Source organism: Aplysia californica, unplaced genomic scaffold (genome assembly GCF_000002075.1).
Source record: "Aplysia californica isolate F4 #8 unplaced genomic scaffold, AplCal3.0 scaffold00007, whole genome shotgun sequence".
Taxonomy (NCBI): Eukaryota; Metazoa; Mollusca; class Gastropoda; order Aplysiida; family Aplysiidae; genus Aplysia; species Aplysia californica.
This window is the reverse complement of record NW_004797277.1, coordinates 864,865-879,735: the sequence shown is the minus strand read 5'-3', so window position 1 is coordinate 879,735 and position 14,871 is coordinate 864,865. Positions and strand designations below refer to the sequence as shown.

The following is a 14,871-nucleotide window of genomic DNA, read 5'->3' as shown; positions in this document are numbered from 1 at the left end:
GTGTGTGTGTGTGTGTGTACTGTCTTTGCTACTTTGTGTTTGTTTGTCTCTGAGAGTAAATCATGTTGTATTTTTCCGACTTTTAAGTGTTTTTTTAATACTTATGATCAAAACAAAATATATAATATTTATTATTAAATCAATATTTGTTGCTATTTATCTGTGAGTTTTCTGTTGTTGTTCTTCTGTCGATGTAATATTTTCATACTTGAAATGTCTTTTCTGTCTGCAATATCGTGCCATGGCCTACATTTGAAGGGCTTAGTAGAGAGGCCAAGACGGATTTTTTAAAACACTTTGAAAACCCAGAGTTGATCCTAGAACTAAAATTTGGAGATAAAATGAAATCTTCGTTTCCCCTCGAGGTCTCCCTTCACTGTTAAATCCTTATTTGATACGTACAAAAATCCTAGGTTTTCAGTGACACAGCTAAGCATATTGTTTGTCTGAAATGACACTCAGCCCGCTCCCCCCCCCCCAACCCCCTCCCTGCACCAAAATCCCCTGCAAACTTATCCCTCAAGTAAAGATTTTGCTCCCGCAATCCAAATCCAAATTGCATATGTTTTGGCAAGAGACGGGGTATATAAAAGTGTTCCTCCTTTTTTATGTGGCTGTAACATATTAAAGAAGGATATATATCCTCATTTTCTTGCAGAGATCGTCTTGCCATCCTTGCTCCCGTACATCATAACAACCCCTGGGCCGACAACGACACCCGAAGAGAGTGAGAACAGCTTTGGTGTAGACTGTCTAGTTTCTGTTGATCGTCTCTTTTCCATTTGATTTTTTAATTTATTTTTTTTTGGTAGCTTTTGTCGTTCTTTCTGCTTTCCAATTTTAATTAAAAAGAAAAACATAGTAATACTGTCCAGCCGGTTAGCAGCATGAGTCATGAATATTCGCTCAAAAATTTTATTTTAATGCTTCATTCCTGCTTTTTGTGGTGTATTTTTGGTTGGAAAATTGTGTTTGAGTATTTGGATGGAGTTAGCTTTTTGTGTTTAATGCTTTCTGTTAACTCTCTGCTTGCTGCTTAGTTCCTTTCTACCTCTCCCAAAGTTTGATAGCTTGATATCAATAATATTACATTACCACATTCAATGATTCTTTGTGGAATATGGTTTTGCTTAACCTTACAATAACTTCATATAAATCTCCATGGTTCCAGCAATAACAGCATCAACAACGACAACTACCACAACAACAACAGCTACAACAAAAACTACAACAACAACTCCCCGACCGCCGGGAGATTGTGTTTTGGAGGAACTCGACCACCACGCCAAGATGGCGTACAACCTGACATTCCTGTACCTCAGGGACAAGATGGTGGTCACCCCAAGCCTAGCAATGACTGTGTACGGCAAGCCAAATCTAACAGTCGCCAACACTGGCGTGGCAAAGCTGAGTCTTCTTCATGAGCAAGACGCTTTAGAGCTGGAATGTGTCCCTTGTGTGTCCAACCTCCTCAAATGCGATACCGGCTTCACTATCCAGATCCAAGTGGAGTTCGATGACAAAGCTTTCGTCCCATTGTCTCAAAAATACTCGCCACAAGAGCAGGAGACGGCTGAAGTTATGTTGCAAATGAATTATAAGAACAACTCAGAACTATTTTCTAATATAAAAGCAAGTATAGAAGCGGAGGGTGGAGAAACTGAAACTGAATTCAGCTCCTTTGATGCGAACCAGAGAATGGGTGAAGGTATAGAAGATGTCTTGACGGCACAAGCAAGGACAAGGCGCGACGCAATGACAGTCACTGGGCGTATCTATGTTCTGGATAGCATTGAAGACCAACAACGAGACATGGGCCTCCAGATCTTTTACGAGGACGGAAAGTTCCACGGTATTTTGCAAGCAAAGAAAAAGAAATGGATAATGAGCGTTCCATACGAGATAGAAGAAGGAGCCACGTACACGCTTCAGCTGTCTTGGCACCCGGACGGCAGTCTTGATCTCTATGTCAATGGGCATACAGTGGGACAAGCCAGGATGATCAGTCTACCGTTTTTCTTCTACGGAGAACCAAGACCCCTTCTCCTGGGAAAAAGCAGGACTGCTGGACCAACAGCTAGAGTGACCTTGTCCAACTTGTTTGTCTGGATGTCTGTCCGAGAGGTCCTCCAAAACAATGGACTCGTCGGAGGTAGTCTGCCGAGAGAACCTTTCTTTGAGTAGTTCGCTTGTTACTTCTCACATCATTTATCACTTGTATTTGGTCTTGTCACATTATATTGATTCTGATCATTTCATAGTTTCTCGTAGAAAGACGCAGAGTAGTATAATTTGAATTTTCGTAGAAATAGTGCGTGACCACTTTCCCTTTTTTACTATGTTCGCTTGTTCTTGATTTATTCTGATTCTCTGTTTCTTGTTTACTAACTGCAGTCCTCATAAACTGTTCTCTTACGTCGAGCCCATACCTTTTTTTAAATTCCAGTAGTGTTTTATTTCTCATTTCCATCTATCATCTGAATGACACAGGAAAAATTACGATGCAGTGTATTTTGCACCTAATGCCTCAAGAACATGATTTATCAAACTGGGAATTGTACAAATATATCTCCCTTCTGTTGCGTTAAAGCAATGAACAAATTCTCGATGAGAAGTATATTTTATTTTACTATAGAAATAATGATTTGGAGTTGCATTAGCAACCAATTGTCAGAACTAAAGCAGAAAGATGAGAAAACCTAAAAGTTCAACACACAATTAAAGGAGACATCCAATAGGAGAGAGTAAGAACGGCGCCTGTCCTGCTTATAACAAACATGATAATAATATCCTGATGCGCACTTTGATTTTTATGCCCACGCACCTCCGTCCCCTTTCTTTATTCGCTTTTTTTAAGTTGAAGTTATGTGTAGTTTTATTTGATGTAAGTAATAACAGCTGAATTATTTTTTTTTAAACCAGCAAACAAACAAAAAGCGTAGTTTTGCACTTTTACTGAGTTCACCAGTTTCACTGTCAAATACAATCGAATAAAATCTAGCAGGCTACACCCAGAGTAGAAATTCGTTTTGTTTGGGCCCTTTCAACTGATTCTTCTTGATAATTGTTACAAATTGCTGATCTCAAAAATGGTTAAAACAAAATTCATACATTAAGGATCAGATACCACAGACATCATCCATCATGTTTATCGGCTGGTAGCTTACATATAAGTTTATATCATAAAAAGAAAACTAAAAACGCTTCCAACAGATTATGTAAGATTATTAAGATGGAACATAAAACCTGCCAAATGATTAGCAGCTTCTTGTTGTTCGAGGAGGCGTTTGTGCTGTTTTATGGGCGTACCTGGTACTCATTTTCCCTTTAACTATTCCTCATTTCACTCTTCAAACTTTTTAAACTTATTATTCTCTTGTTACCGTATTTTGTTCTAGATAGCATACATTGAATGTATTTTCTACGCCTCAAAATCACAGTTATTGTTATTAAGATAAATTGATTAGGTATTTCAACAACAAAATCGCTTCCTAGCAGAGGACTTGTAATGTTTAAACTCGTCTTCCTTGATGAAATGTTACCTGTCATTTAAATGCAATCCCTGTTCTTGAGCCAAAAAAAAAAGTTATTTGATTAACATTGGTAAAAAAAGGGTACTTGTTACTCAAAATAAGAGAACAAATTGCAAGGCCCAATTTGTGTATCATTTTTAGAGACTATCAAACTTTGTGCTTACTCTATTTAAGAAATCTCGTTCCAGAGGACATTCCTAAGTTGTTATTGTTGTTGTTGTTGTTGTTGTTGTTGTTTTTGTTGTTATTGTTGTTGTTTTGTGTGTGTGTTAGATATTTATAGTGTCACTTTATCAGAAAGGTTAAGTCATCACACTGTCCACCTGAAGGAATATAAAACCGATTTATCTGTCTGTCCGAGGAATTTTACTCTTTATTTATCATTTATCTAGAGATGTGATGCTTCAACGGCAAAAGGACTGATTTTCTTAATCTTCAGAACTTCTGTACTTTGCTTACAATGTTCCGCATGTACATTATTTGTAGAAGAAGAACCATAATACCATGACATTGGCTGAAATTTACTCATTCTAACAGGAGGCGTATGTTACGTCAAAAGAATGTTTTAACTAATATTATGTGTTGTCCCAAGCACAGCTATTCTCTTTTTCACATCGTAGGACTATAATATGTTGATAAGTAATGGCGCAAAATCGCCGATTGAAAACAACGGAGCTATGTTCAATCCCTAGAATTGTCCACCACGCCCACCGCTCTTCCTGCGACCACCCCTAAACACGTCACAAGAGCCCCAATAAACGTCACGGACTACGTATGGACGCTGTCCAAGGTCACTCAAACCACTGTTGTGTCGAACAAGCAAGAACTTGTGGTAGTCGGCGGCCCAAACCATGTGGTCAACGGCTTGATACTAGAGAAAGCCGACCAATTCTTGGAGGTAAATGTCATGTTGAGAAGTGTCTGAACTTTTCAGTTTAATGGTTGCTTTGAATGAGCATTTTTTTAAAACCTTAGTTTTATAGTTTGTATATAAGAGACGTAAGGATTTTCGAGGACGCAAATCAAATCATGTATTTGGAGTATAACAGTCATATAGGGAAAATACTCTACCTTTTCTAGTGAAGATGGAGTGAGGGTAATTTTACAGTGGTCAACATTACTTTCACGAAACACAATAGATTCAATCATTGTAAAGATGATTTTGTTCAAAGTAAAAAGATAGGACTTAATATTACTCTATAAACCCTTGAACGTAAAAGACTGTTGTACATGGAGCGTACTGTTTAAATACTTGTGTCCTAATGTCTCCCTTCAGACCTCTTTTCACCTTTATCTCTGCATAAATCAAGGTCAAGAGGCAAAAACTTCAAAACCTCTCACCTGAAATTAATCTTTTTATTGTTAGATTCCCCACTTAAAAGACACCTGTATCACCAACCCCGCTAAGTGCAACGAGGGTCTCACCATAGAGATTGACGTAAAACTGCTTGAGTTAGCTGAGGAGACCATCATCTTCACCAGCGGCGGAGAGCGGCCAGACGAACCTGGAGTTACCCTTCTATACAGGTGCGAGATTCCTGGGTGCTCAGAGGTTCTTTACTACAATATTACAAAACATCCATGTTGTTTTGAAGACATAACCGCTGGTCTGACGTCAGAGCACCTGGCCGAGCCAAAATATTCTCTGAAGGGCAAGGAAAATAATGTTAACTCCATTTGTGTTTGAATTTTGAAGGTCAAAGGGGAAATGGGTTCCTTGCCTTTTTAAATGTGTATTATATTGCATCAGTAAATAAGCTATCTCTTTACGATAGTACAGAGCTTTCCTGACAATGCTTTATACTTTTTTTAAAGGTTTCAAGTGTCGTCACTGAGATTTTTTTTTCAAGTGCATCATATGGGAAAATCTATTGATATTGTTAAAAGGTTGAGAAAGTAAAAAAAAAGGGAGAAACAGTCGCCAAGTACTTATGAAACATCGTCGTTATTTTTTAAAATTAATTTCTTGGTGAATGCTTCTACGTTATGACGTACTCATCTCTTTTAGAATATTAACATATTTTTTACTTTAGGTTCGTCGACGCCTTTTAAGTGTAAGAGAAGTACAAAAATGCTATTCAATGTAGCAATGCTCTGTTATAGAATTTTCGAAATAATCATATGAGAAAACAGAACTAAGGAAAGAAAGTATTTATAAGTTACAGGGCGATCAAAAACACATTTGAATAACTCCTTGAAATAGTTATATGTAAATACCTTATTAGGACCACCTTGATATGTTTATAATACCTGTAGGTATGGATACATCCATGTGATAGTGAGTACAGGCAGCCAGTCCTGGTACGTATCTGTTTCCCGCCAAAAGATCTGGACCAATCAGTTCTGCAAGATCCTTGTGTCCTGGAGCGTTAAGACGAGACTGCAGATTTTTGTGAACAATGTAAGACATGATATCAGTTTTCACTGCAATCGGTTCTTTTTGTGAGCTTCAGCTTTCTCTCTCCCTCCCTCTCTCTCTCTCTCTCTCTCTCTCTCTCTCTCTCTCTCTCTCTCTCTCTCTCTCTCTCTCTCTCTCTCTCTCTCTCTCTCTCTCTCTCTCCCTCTCTCAATCTCTTTCTCAATCTCTCTCTCTCTTATACACACACACACACACATATATATATATATATATATGTATATATATATATATATATATATATATATATATATATATATATATATCCCTTCCTCCTTATCAATCTATCTATCTATCTATCTATCTATCTATCTATCTATCTATCTATCTATCTATCTATCTATCTATCTATCTATCTATCTATCTATCTATTTATCTATCCATCTATCTATCTATCTATCTATCTATCTATTCATCTTTCTATCTATTTATCTATCTATCTATCTATCTATCTATCTATCTATCTATCTATCTATCTATCTATCTATCTATCTATCTATCTATCTATCCTTCTATCTATATACCTAATGTAGTGTGTAAATAAGTATGAGTGTGCAATGGTATGTACGTGTCGTTATTATAACAATTAATCTTGGGGGTGCCAGATATATGGTATTTAATTAAGACGATAAGAAATGTTTAGAACATAAAAAACGTTAAAATTTTAAATAAATGAAAGGCTTTTTGTAAATACGTGTAGTTTCCCCAAACTTCATCTCGCTAGGCCTACAGAACATTAAGAGCTGTTCTTGCTATCCTCCTATGTTTGCTTCTAACCATGATGTGACTAACAAAAACAAAACGAAAAAAAACCCAAAAAACCCCCAACTCAAAATCACGATACAACTACGGAAAATAGTGAAGTCTTTGAAAGGTTATGTACTATGACTTTAAATAATTGTTTCACCTCAGGTGTTAGTAGGCGTGTCTGAGAGTCCAGTGCCCCACAAGGAAATCACGACCTCGATACAAGACAGTCTGATAATAGGAGGCGGAAACACAAGATGCGTCATCAAAGAGGTGCACATCTGGTTGGTGCACGTGGAAATCCTTGTGGAAACGAATATAATTATTGTTCAAGGTACAACTTGAAACTGGGTTTGTTTGATTTGGGGGGGCTCTTATTATACTGACGTGACCTTTCTTGTTTGTGGGTTGTTTTTTGTTGTTGTTTTTTTGTTGTTGTTTTTTTGTTCTGTCTGGTCTATCTAAGGTCAGTTCTTTTCCGAACATGGTCGTGGGTCAATGGGTGTTCTTCCATTGTTTTAAAACTACCAGTAAAAAATTGTAATCGGAAATACCATCTTCTACATAAGTTCATCGAAGGAGATATAATTACATTGAGGGCATGACATCGAAGGCGAAAATGAGAGGAAAATGGTAAGGGACAGGGACAAAGACAGGGACACTGGACACACACACACAGACAAAAAGACGGGTAAACAGACAGACAGACACACACACAGAGACACACAGACACTCAGACAAACGCACAGACAGACAGACAGACAGAAGAGCATTACATTTACAAGGGTTAAAGTCTTTCATATACTGGTTTAGCTACCACTCCCACGCCTCCATGTTTGCTTCCTATTTACTCGTTACTGACCCCAGACGTGTATTATGAGCTATTTCTGAATGGACAATGTTCAATATCTACCTGTGAAAAAAGTAGCTGTTAGTTTGTTTAGCTTCCGTATGTTGTGGGATGTTGACTGCTTCAGAACGCCGGTGTCTGTAGTGCAGCGGTTATATAGGCTCTTCGACTTTGCACACAGGTGACCGGATAATAGTTCCCGGGTGGCGAGATAATTGCTATGGGGGTATCCCGGTCTTTCTGCTTGGATGTTGTATCCCCCTCAACCCATGTTGGATCTGACAGGCAGGGTCAGCAGCCCGCCTCTTACATAAATTATCTCAATTATATCTATGGGGGCATTGTGACCTTCACGGCTTTTTGAAAATGGTTTCTCTTAGATTTCTCTAAATATCAAAATTAGAGAAGACACAAACTAATTTTTTAATAGATACAATTTGCCCACCCTCTTCTAACTCTCCGTCAGGTATTTTAATAAATTCCGTATTCTCTCCAGTCTGTTATCAGACTCGGAAGTAATATTTTTTTGTTTTGTTTGTACTCTACCCGTACATTTTTATTATCCCACTGGGGTTAAATCACAGAGATTTGGGAAAACCTACGCAGAATTTCTGGAGTGAATGATGGGATTTAGAGCCTAAACCCTTTTTAAGCTGTTCAATAATTCAAAGTGCCCTGTTGCCCAGTGTTGCGATCAAAGCCCTTTATATATGACTATTCTTTGAAGGTGCCAGTAAATCTTCAACTTGAAATGTTTTGTCTAACGTTTTTATGTAAGTGAGAATCCACTTTTTAATTTTTTCGAAGTCCCTTTTTCAAGCGTTATATGTTGGCTTTACCTGTCCTCAAACATGTATCTATGTACTCACATTTTAAAAAGATTAATCTATACATCTATAGGACTTTGCGAACTTTTGCTGTATGTCTTCACGTGTAGCATTCTCTTTTAAAACGTTTGGTCCTCACCACAGACTGCACTTTACTTACACCATTCACAGGTACACCAGGAACCCCTGCCCCCACAACAGCAGCCTCACAAACCCCTGCACCTACAACTGCAGCCCCCCAAACCCCTGCACCTACCACCACAGCCCCAGTTCCTTCTGTCTTTACCAGCAGTAAGCCAGTTCCGACCTCAGATTTCCCACAATGTCCTGTGGGCTGTGTCCCTGCAGGTGAGCCCAACATTAAAAATAACAAACGCATGTATAGATTACTATTTACTGTTGTTACATTTTCTGTTCACTCATAGCCTAAGTGTCGAAGTCATTATTGATTATGTTCAAAACGAATATAAAGTCTGATTAAATTCTGATAGCACTCGCAAAGTAATAATTTTAAATTCAGGGTATTTTTTTGTTCAGTGGAAAGTGGAAATTATCTTTGTTGATGACTTTTTGGGTGAAGAAGCCGAAAGTGTAGAGATAAAAGTATGAAGAAAATGTGCACGTTTTAGAACTTTTGGTTTGAATTCTGAGGGGATGAGCAGCTCAGCTGGTTGAAGTATAATTAATTGATTCACAGTTAACATACAACCGACTGTTTAGAGGTCTGGTTTGCTGGTGGCGTACATTCTTAATTGGTTGGTAGCTCACCTGAAGATTCTAGCGTTTGAGCGCATTCGTCAAAATGTTCCCTGAAAGCAACATATTATGTTCATATCTGAAAAGAAAACAAAAGTAGCACTTCAGACTGACAGGTAATGAGTTTAGAAATCCGATTTGATCATGTTTACATCTTGTTTGGGTTTGTTTGTTTGTTTGTTTGTTTTTTGTATTGTTGTTGGGTTTTTTAATTTTAGTCGCCTCAATATTAGTTGGACACAATTAGTCTGTACTTTTTTCCATTACTCTAGGTCCCAGCACAGCAGTTCCAAGCTCCCCACAGCCCACCACAGGTGCCCCAGCGCCCACCACACCAGCGCCCACGCAAGGACAAACTTCCCCACCACACCTGCCCACCACAAATGCCCCAGCTCCCGTTCCATCCAAACCAGCGCCCACCACACCCAAACCAGCGCCCACCACAGATGCCCCAGCGCCCACCACACCCAAACCAGCGCCCACCACACCCAAACCAGCGCCCACCACACCCAAACCAGCGCCCACCACAGATGCCCCAGCGCCCACCACACCCAAACCAGCGCCCACCACACCCAAACCAGCGCCCACCACAGATGCCCCAGCGCCCACCACACCCAAACCAGCGCCCACCACAGCCAGCACCCACCACGCCCAAACCAGCGCCCACCACACCCAAACCAGCACCCACCACGCCCAAACCAGCGCCTACTACAGCCACTCCGGGGCCCACTACAACCACCCCTAAGCCCACTACAACCACCCCTAAGCCCACTACTACCACTACCACCCCAGCTCCCACCACCACCACCCCCCTGAAGTGCCCTGATCTGCCTCCCTCGCTGTCACTTACCATTGAGGCAGACGTCAACGGGAATGCTGAACTTATCTGTGCCATGCCTTCTGCGCCTGTGAATAACATCCAGGTGAGGAAGAAAAAAAAGCTTACTCAGTAATCGTATGCTAATCATAGTCAGATGCACCCCAGTTAATAAGAGGTCTTCTTCTTTTGTCCCATTTTCACGTCTACACATTTTAATTAAGAATGTATTTTTACCGAATTATGTTGAACTGTGCTCGCGTGCGCACACGTTTGTGTATGTGTGTGTGTGTGGGGGGGGGGGGGTGTATGTGTGTGTGTGTGTGTGTGCGTGCGTATGTGAGTGTGTATGTGTGTGTACGTGTGTGTTGTAGGGGATGGGAGGCTTTTTTGTTGTTCTTTGTTTTGTTTTGTTTTTAGCACTTCGTGTGTACACCTCATTCATAGAGCAGTAACCGAAAATATTTCAAGATTAACGACATAGATCTAGTACAAACGTTTTGGGAGCAACTCTGATGGTGATTGATAAGCGTAGGTTTATTTGTAGAGTGCTATGAGAGATGGGTAAAAGAGGAAAGAGGGAGGGGGATATATAGTTGTGTTTGTATACGTATGTGTGGAACTGGGAGAATAAGGGTGCGACTTAGTTTCTAAATTCCTGGGGGGGGGGGGTTCTTTTTTTTTTTTTTTTTTTTTTTTTTTTTGATTTTTAAAAGTTTTGATTAGGCTTTCTTTCCTTCTGTACCACTTCAACTATCCGGTTACTCTTTGCTCGTCCGCATGTCCGCTTTGCTTTTTTGTACTTGAATAACGCCAAGTGGCCACCCCTCTTCTAATAGGCCAAATGTTTGAGACCCAGCGAGCTTCCACAGCAAGTCTGTACTTTCAACATCAAATCAGTGTTCTTCTTCTTTTTTCTCACCAGGTGGAGTTTACGTGGCAGATTGAGGGTGTCAGTGAAAAGTGGACCCGTGTTATTGAAGCCCCGGACGTACAAGCCAGGCTTCCCGTCTCTGAACTTGACATCAACTTGTTCAACAAGAGGGTAAGTCTAAAAAATGTTCATCTCTCTCCTGTAGGAGCCTTTTTTCCTTCAAATCAAATCAAATGGCCAGTTGAATAAGACGTAAAAGATCTATGCGTCTCCTGTGAGATAAAGAGAGATACAGAAGGTCATTTTAATCATCATTCATAAAACTCCTACCACCTTAATCATTTTGTAAAATAAGTTAATACCACCAGAATACTATTGGAATACTGATTTTAAACTGGATATCTAGGTTGTACAACATTATTTTTAACAATCAAATTGTTCATTTATGTCATTTGAGTGTGTGTGTGTGTGTGTGTGTGTGTGTTTGTGTGTGTGTGTGTGTGTGTGTGTCTGTGTGTGTGTTAGTGTGTGTGTATTTGTGTGTCTGTGAGTATTGTGTGTGTAAGTATGAATGTGTGTGTGTCTGCGCATGATGTGTGTGTGTGTGCGTGTGTGTGCGTGTGTGTGCATATGTGTGTGTGTGCGTATGTATGTGGTGAAACACCAAATCAATGTGCCAACGTCTGGACAATAATGAGTAATCTTATTTTTTTATTGTAACAACAGAGATAAGTGCTCTAAAAACACCAGCTCGTGGTGGGTACTCCTAACAATTATGAATGATATAGCTAACAAGCAATACATGATCAAACTGACAGTAGACTTATATATAAAGTTGGCGATTTGGTTTAACAGTTCTAGTTTCTTTTAAGAGCAAGATGGCTGGTTAAAAGAATTCAAATTAAGTTGATCGGAAACCATTTTGATAATACGATTAATGCCTGGCACATCAAAAGATACGACAGAGTAGTTCAAAGTCATTGACTGAATCTCTATACGATAAGGAATTTATTGCTTAGGCTTTCTTCTCGACATTTCTTACTATACTGCTTTGCTAAGAAACGATCGACCTGCTGGACATTTTTAACAAATAGGTTAGGATATATTGACTTTCCACTTTCTCCATCCTCAGTTAACACTTTCTCCCTAAATCAAAGTCTGTTATGTAATTAACGATTTATTTCCAGCAAAACGTGTATCCGCTGTCAATCCAGACGAAATGATTCGAACACTGGTCTTTTTTCCTCTCCAGATCGTTTGCAAGGCTCAACTAAGCTGGATGGTGCCTGGAGCTCCAGACTGTCCTCACTACAAAATCAGCCAAGTGTTGATCCCAACCCTGACGGTGAGACTGCTTTAGAAGTATCCAAAGGGAGGGGGGATACGATAAATTTACTTGCAGCCTCTAGCTTAAGAGGTACTTTTCTGTCGATAATGTTATAGATGCCAGGGCGCAAAGTGGTTAGTTTTTGGGGGGATTTTTAGACTGGTTATTTTTTTTCTGCCTGTGAAGGTTCGGTGGCCCTGTGTATGATACATTCTAAAAGACAGACAAATATACTCGAAAAGAAACAAAACATATCATATTCGCAACGCAGGACTTGAACTTACTCTATTGCCACGAAAGGAGAAGAGTTTAATTAGATCTACCACATCACAGACAGTATGTATAGATAAAACTGTAAACATGATGAATAAAATTCAACGTCTATAGGCACCGGTTTCAAAGCGAATTCCCGCTTAAATTAGTTTGACAACAGCCTTCTGCGTTTCAGTCTCTTCTTTAATGTTTTGTATTGTTTTAATTCTGTATACACAATTTCCCTTTCTCTCTCTCTCTCTCTCTCTCTCTCTCTCTCTCTCTCTCTCTCTCTCTCTCCCTCTCCCTCTCCCTCTCCCTCTCTCTTCTTTGTATATGAACACATTGTATATAAGAGAGAGGAAGCGAGAGAGTTAGATTGCTAGAGACAGTCGAACCTGCTCTAACGGCTACCCCTATAATACAATCACCTGTACAAATGGCCACTTCTCATTTCCTCCCTTTCGTAATTTCTCTATCACAATGAAGCTGTGTAGGACGGTCACCTGTCAAAGACAGTTTTGACTGCACATAGATAAATGGATATTCTAGTCTTCCAAATGTTTCCCTTCCGTGTCCTTCAGGTAACGACGACGTCCCAACTGGTGGTCATTGAGGGCCGGGAGCCCGAGGTGGTCCAGGTCCGGCCTACGTGTCCGCCGTCCGCTCTGTGCAAGCCCGAGGACAACGGCCGGTGTACTGTACAGATCACCACGGTCATCACCACGCAGAGAAGGGAGATCAGGTCATTGTTATTGCAATGTTTACTCTCACGTACATACAATTCGCTACCCTTAATTAAAAAGCTTTATCTGCTCAGTACCTAGTTTTGAGAAATTTGAAGTAAAAAATGGTGTGTTTTATAACGTGTCAAACTTTTTCAAATGCAACTTTTTGAATAGCTTAAACCAAAAGCCTTACGATTCTGATAGAGCAGATAGAAGATTTGGTTTCTGACATCATAGTCTTGATAACTCAAAACGACCAAAAAATTTCAGATAAAACTTTGTAATTCTGAAGTAACGAATTGTTGATCATTCAGGAAACAGAATCCGCCTCCTAGATGATCTTCTAACGTGTGCCTATGGGCTGTAAAAACACCTACATTCGAAAAAAGGAAACAGGCTGCATTGACCAAGTCCTCCGGGATTATTACGACCTGCGTGGCATATAACATCCCAGCAGACAGACCTACTTTTGCACCGACTGTTGCTGTTGATCGTCAAGGGAAGATGCAGTTTTCTATGGCAGGCTAACTCTGCCGGATTCGCATTTATAAAACAATGCTTGTTCCCAACAGCGAAGAGTTTAACATTTAAAGCACAGACGCCGGTCAGGTGATTTTAAATCATTGTAAATGTTTTGAAAGATCTCGACACTATTTAGGTCGTCTACAATGCACACTGTGCCGACGATGCCTGTCAGGACATCTCATGGTATTCGAACTAGCATCTTCTGTGTACGAGGCAAATAGAGTAACACCACAGTAAACATTAGAGATCGGGTGAATAATAGATTTTGAAGTTTCTGTATTAATCTATATCCATGTTCACCAGCGCTTGTGAATCTGGTAAATTTTTTGGCTGGTGGAGATCGTTCTTGTAGTGACAGGTGTTATTTAATGCCTTGTTTGGAAATACATGTTGGTGGGCGATACGAAAAAAAATTAGCCTCTTAAAGACGGTAAAAGGCGATGGCTATTAAAAGAAAATCTTTACAATCAGTGATCTAGACTCCAGCTGAGGCCCGCTAACTATGGGGGGAGGGGGGGGGCATCCATTTTGGCTGTCGCTCTGGAGCGCTCTGGGGAGGGGGTGTCTCTGTGGGGTAGGGTATATTTGTAGGGGGGGAGGGGTTGTGGGGTTGTTGTTTTTTTGTGGGGTTTTTGTAAGTTTTTTTTTCTTTGGTTTAGTAATCATTGATTAATTTGTCTTTAGAATGGAAAAAATCCAACCTGTCAGTGGTGCTTTATCTTCATAAGTTCAAATCTCATTTCCCCAATTCTAATTTTGTAATTGATGACACCTTGTTTTCTTTAAGCTGATCTCTGTCCTGTAACAGTTTGGTGGTTGCTTTGCCTATAGAGTTATCTTTACAATTGTGATGTAGTTTTCAAGAACACCCTGATATGTTTATAGGTATAGAGTTAATAAATAAATTATACTTGATTGATCCCTATGGGGAAATTCAAGTTACAATGGCAAACATACATACATGAATACATACACACAGATATACATACAAAGAATATCGAGTACACAATATTACGCCAATGCTGGTCGCCACAGTGCAGAGCCCTGTATTTTGAGCTTGGTTTATGGTATCCTGCTCAAGGATACACCCCGGTGATTACCCGTCTAAAACAAGTGTCACCTACATTATAATACATCATACAGAGAAACAGGTATATTTACAAAGAGAGAAAGGAAAGAGAGAGAGAGAGAGAGAGAGAGAGAGAGAGAGAGAGAGAGA

General features: G+C 39.8%; 2 protein-coding genes across 2 annotated transcripts in view; both read left to right on the top strand.

Annotated features, from left to right (window-relative positions):
- Positions 1 to 9,553, top strand: part of LOC101852371 — a gene marked incomplete at its 3' end in the record, with an annotated part of 64,598 nt that extends 55,045 nt beyond the window's left edge. Inside the window, 7 exon segments of the mRNA XM_013081469.1 lie at positions 659 to 727; positions 4,226 to 4,431; positions 4,900 to 5,060; positions 5,790 to 5,934; positions 6,862 to 7,030; positions 8,545 to 8,721; positions 9,402 to 9,553. Of these exon segments, the coding sequence (XP_012936923.1) occupies positions 659 to 727; positions 4,226 to 4,431; positions 4,900 to 5,060; positions 5,790 to 5,934; positions 6,862 to 7,030; positions 8,545 to 8,721; positions 9,402 to 9,553 (1,079 nt within the window).
- Positions 9,554 to 9,575: 22 nt separating this feature from the next.
- The window catches only part of LOC106011603, a gene marked incomplete in the record, with an annotated part of 37,856 nt that continues 32,560 nt past the window's right edge, over positions 9,576 to 14,871 (top strand). Inside the window, 4 exon segments of the mRNA XM_013081800.1 lie at positions 9,576 to 10,052; positions 10,872 to 10,991; positions 12,073 to 12,165; positions 12,984 to 13,144. Coding sequence (XP_012937254.1) covers positions 9,576 to 10,052; positions 10,872 to 10,991; positions 12,073 to 12,165; positions 12,984 to 13,144 — 851 coding nt within the window.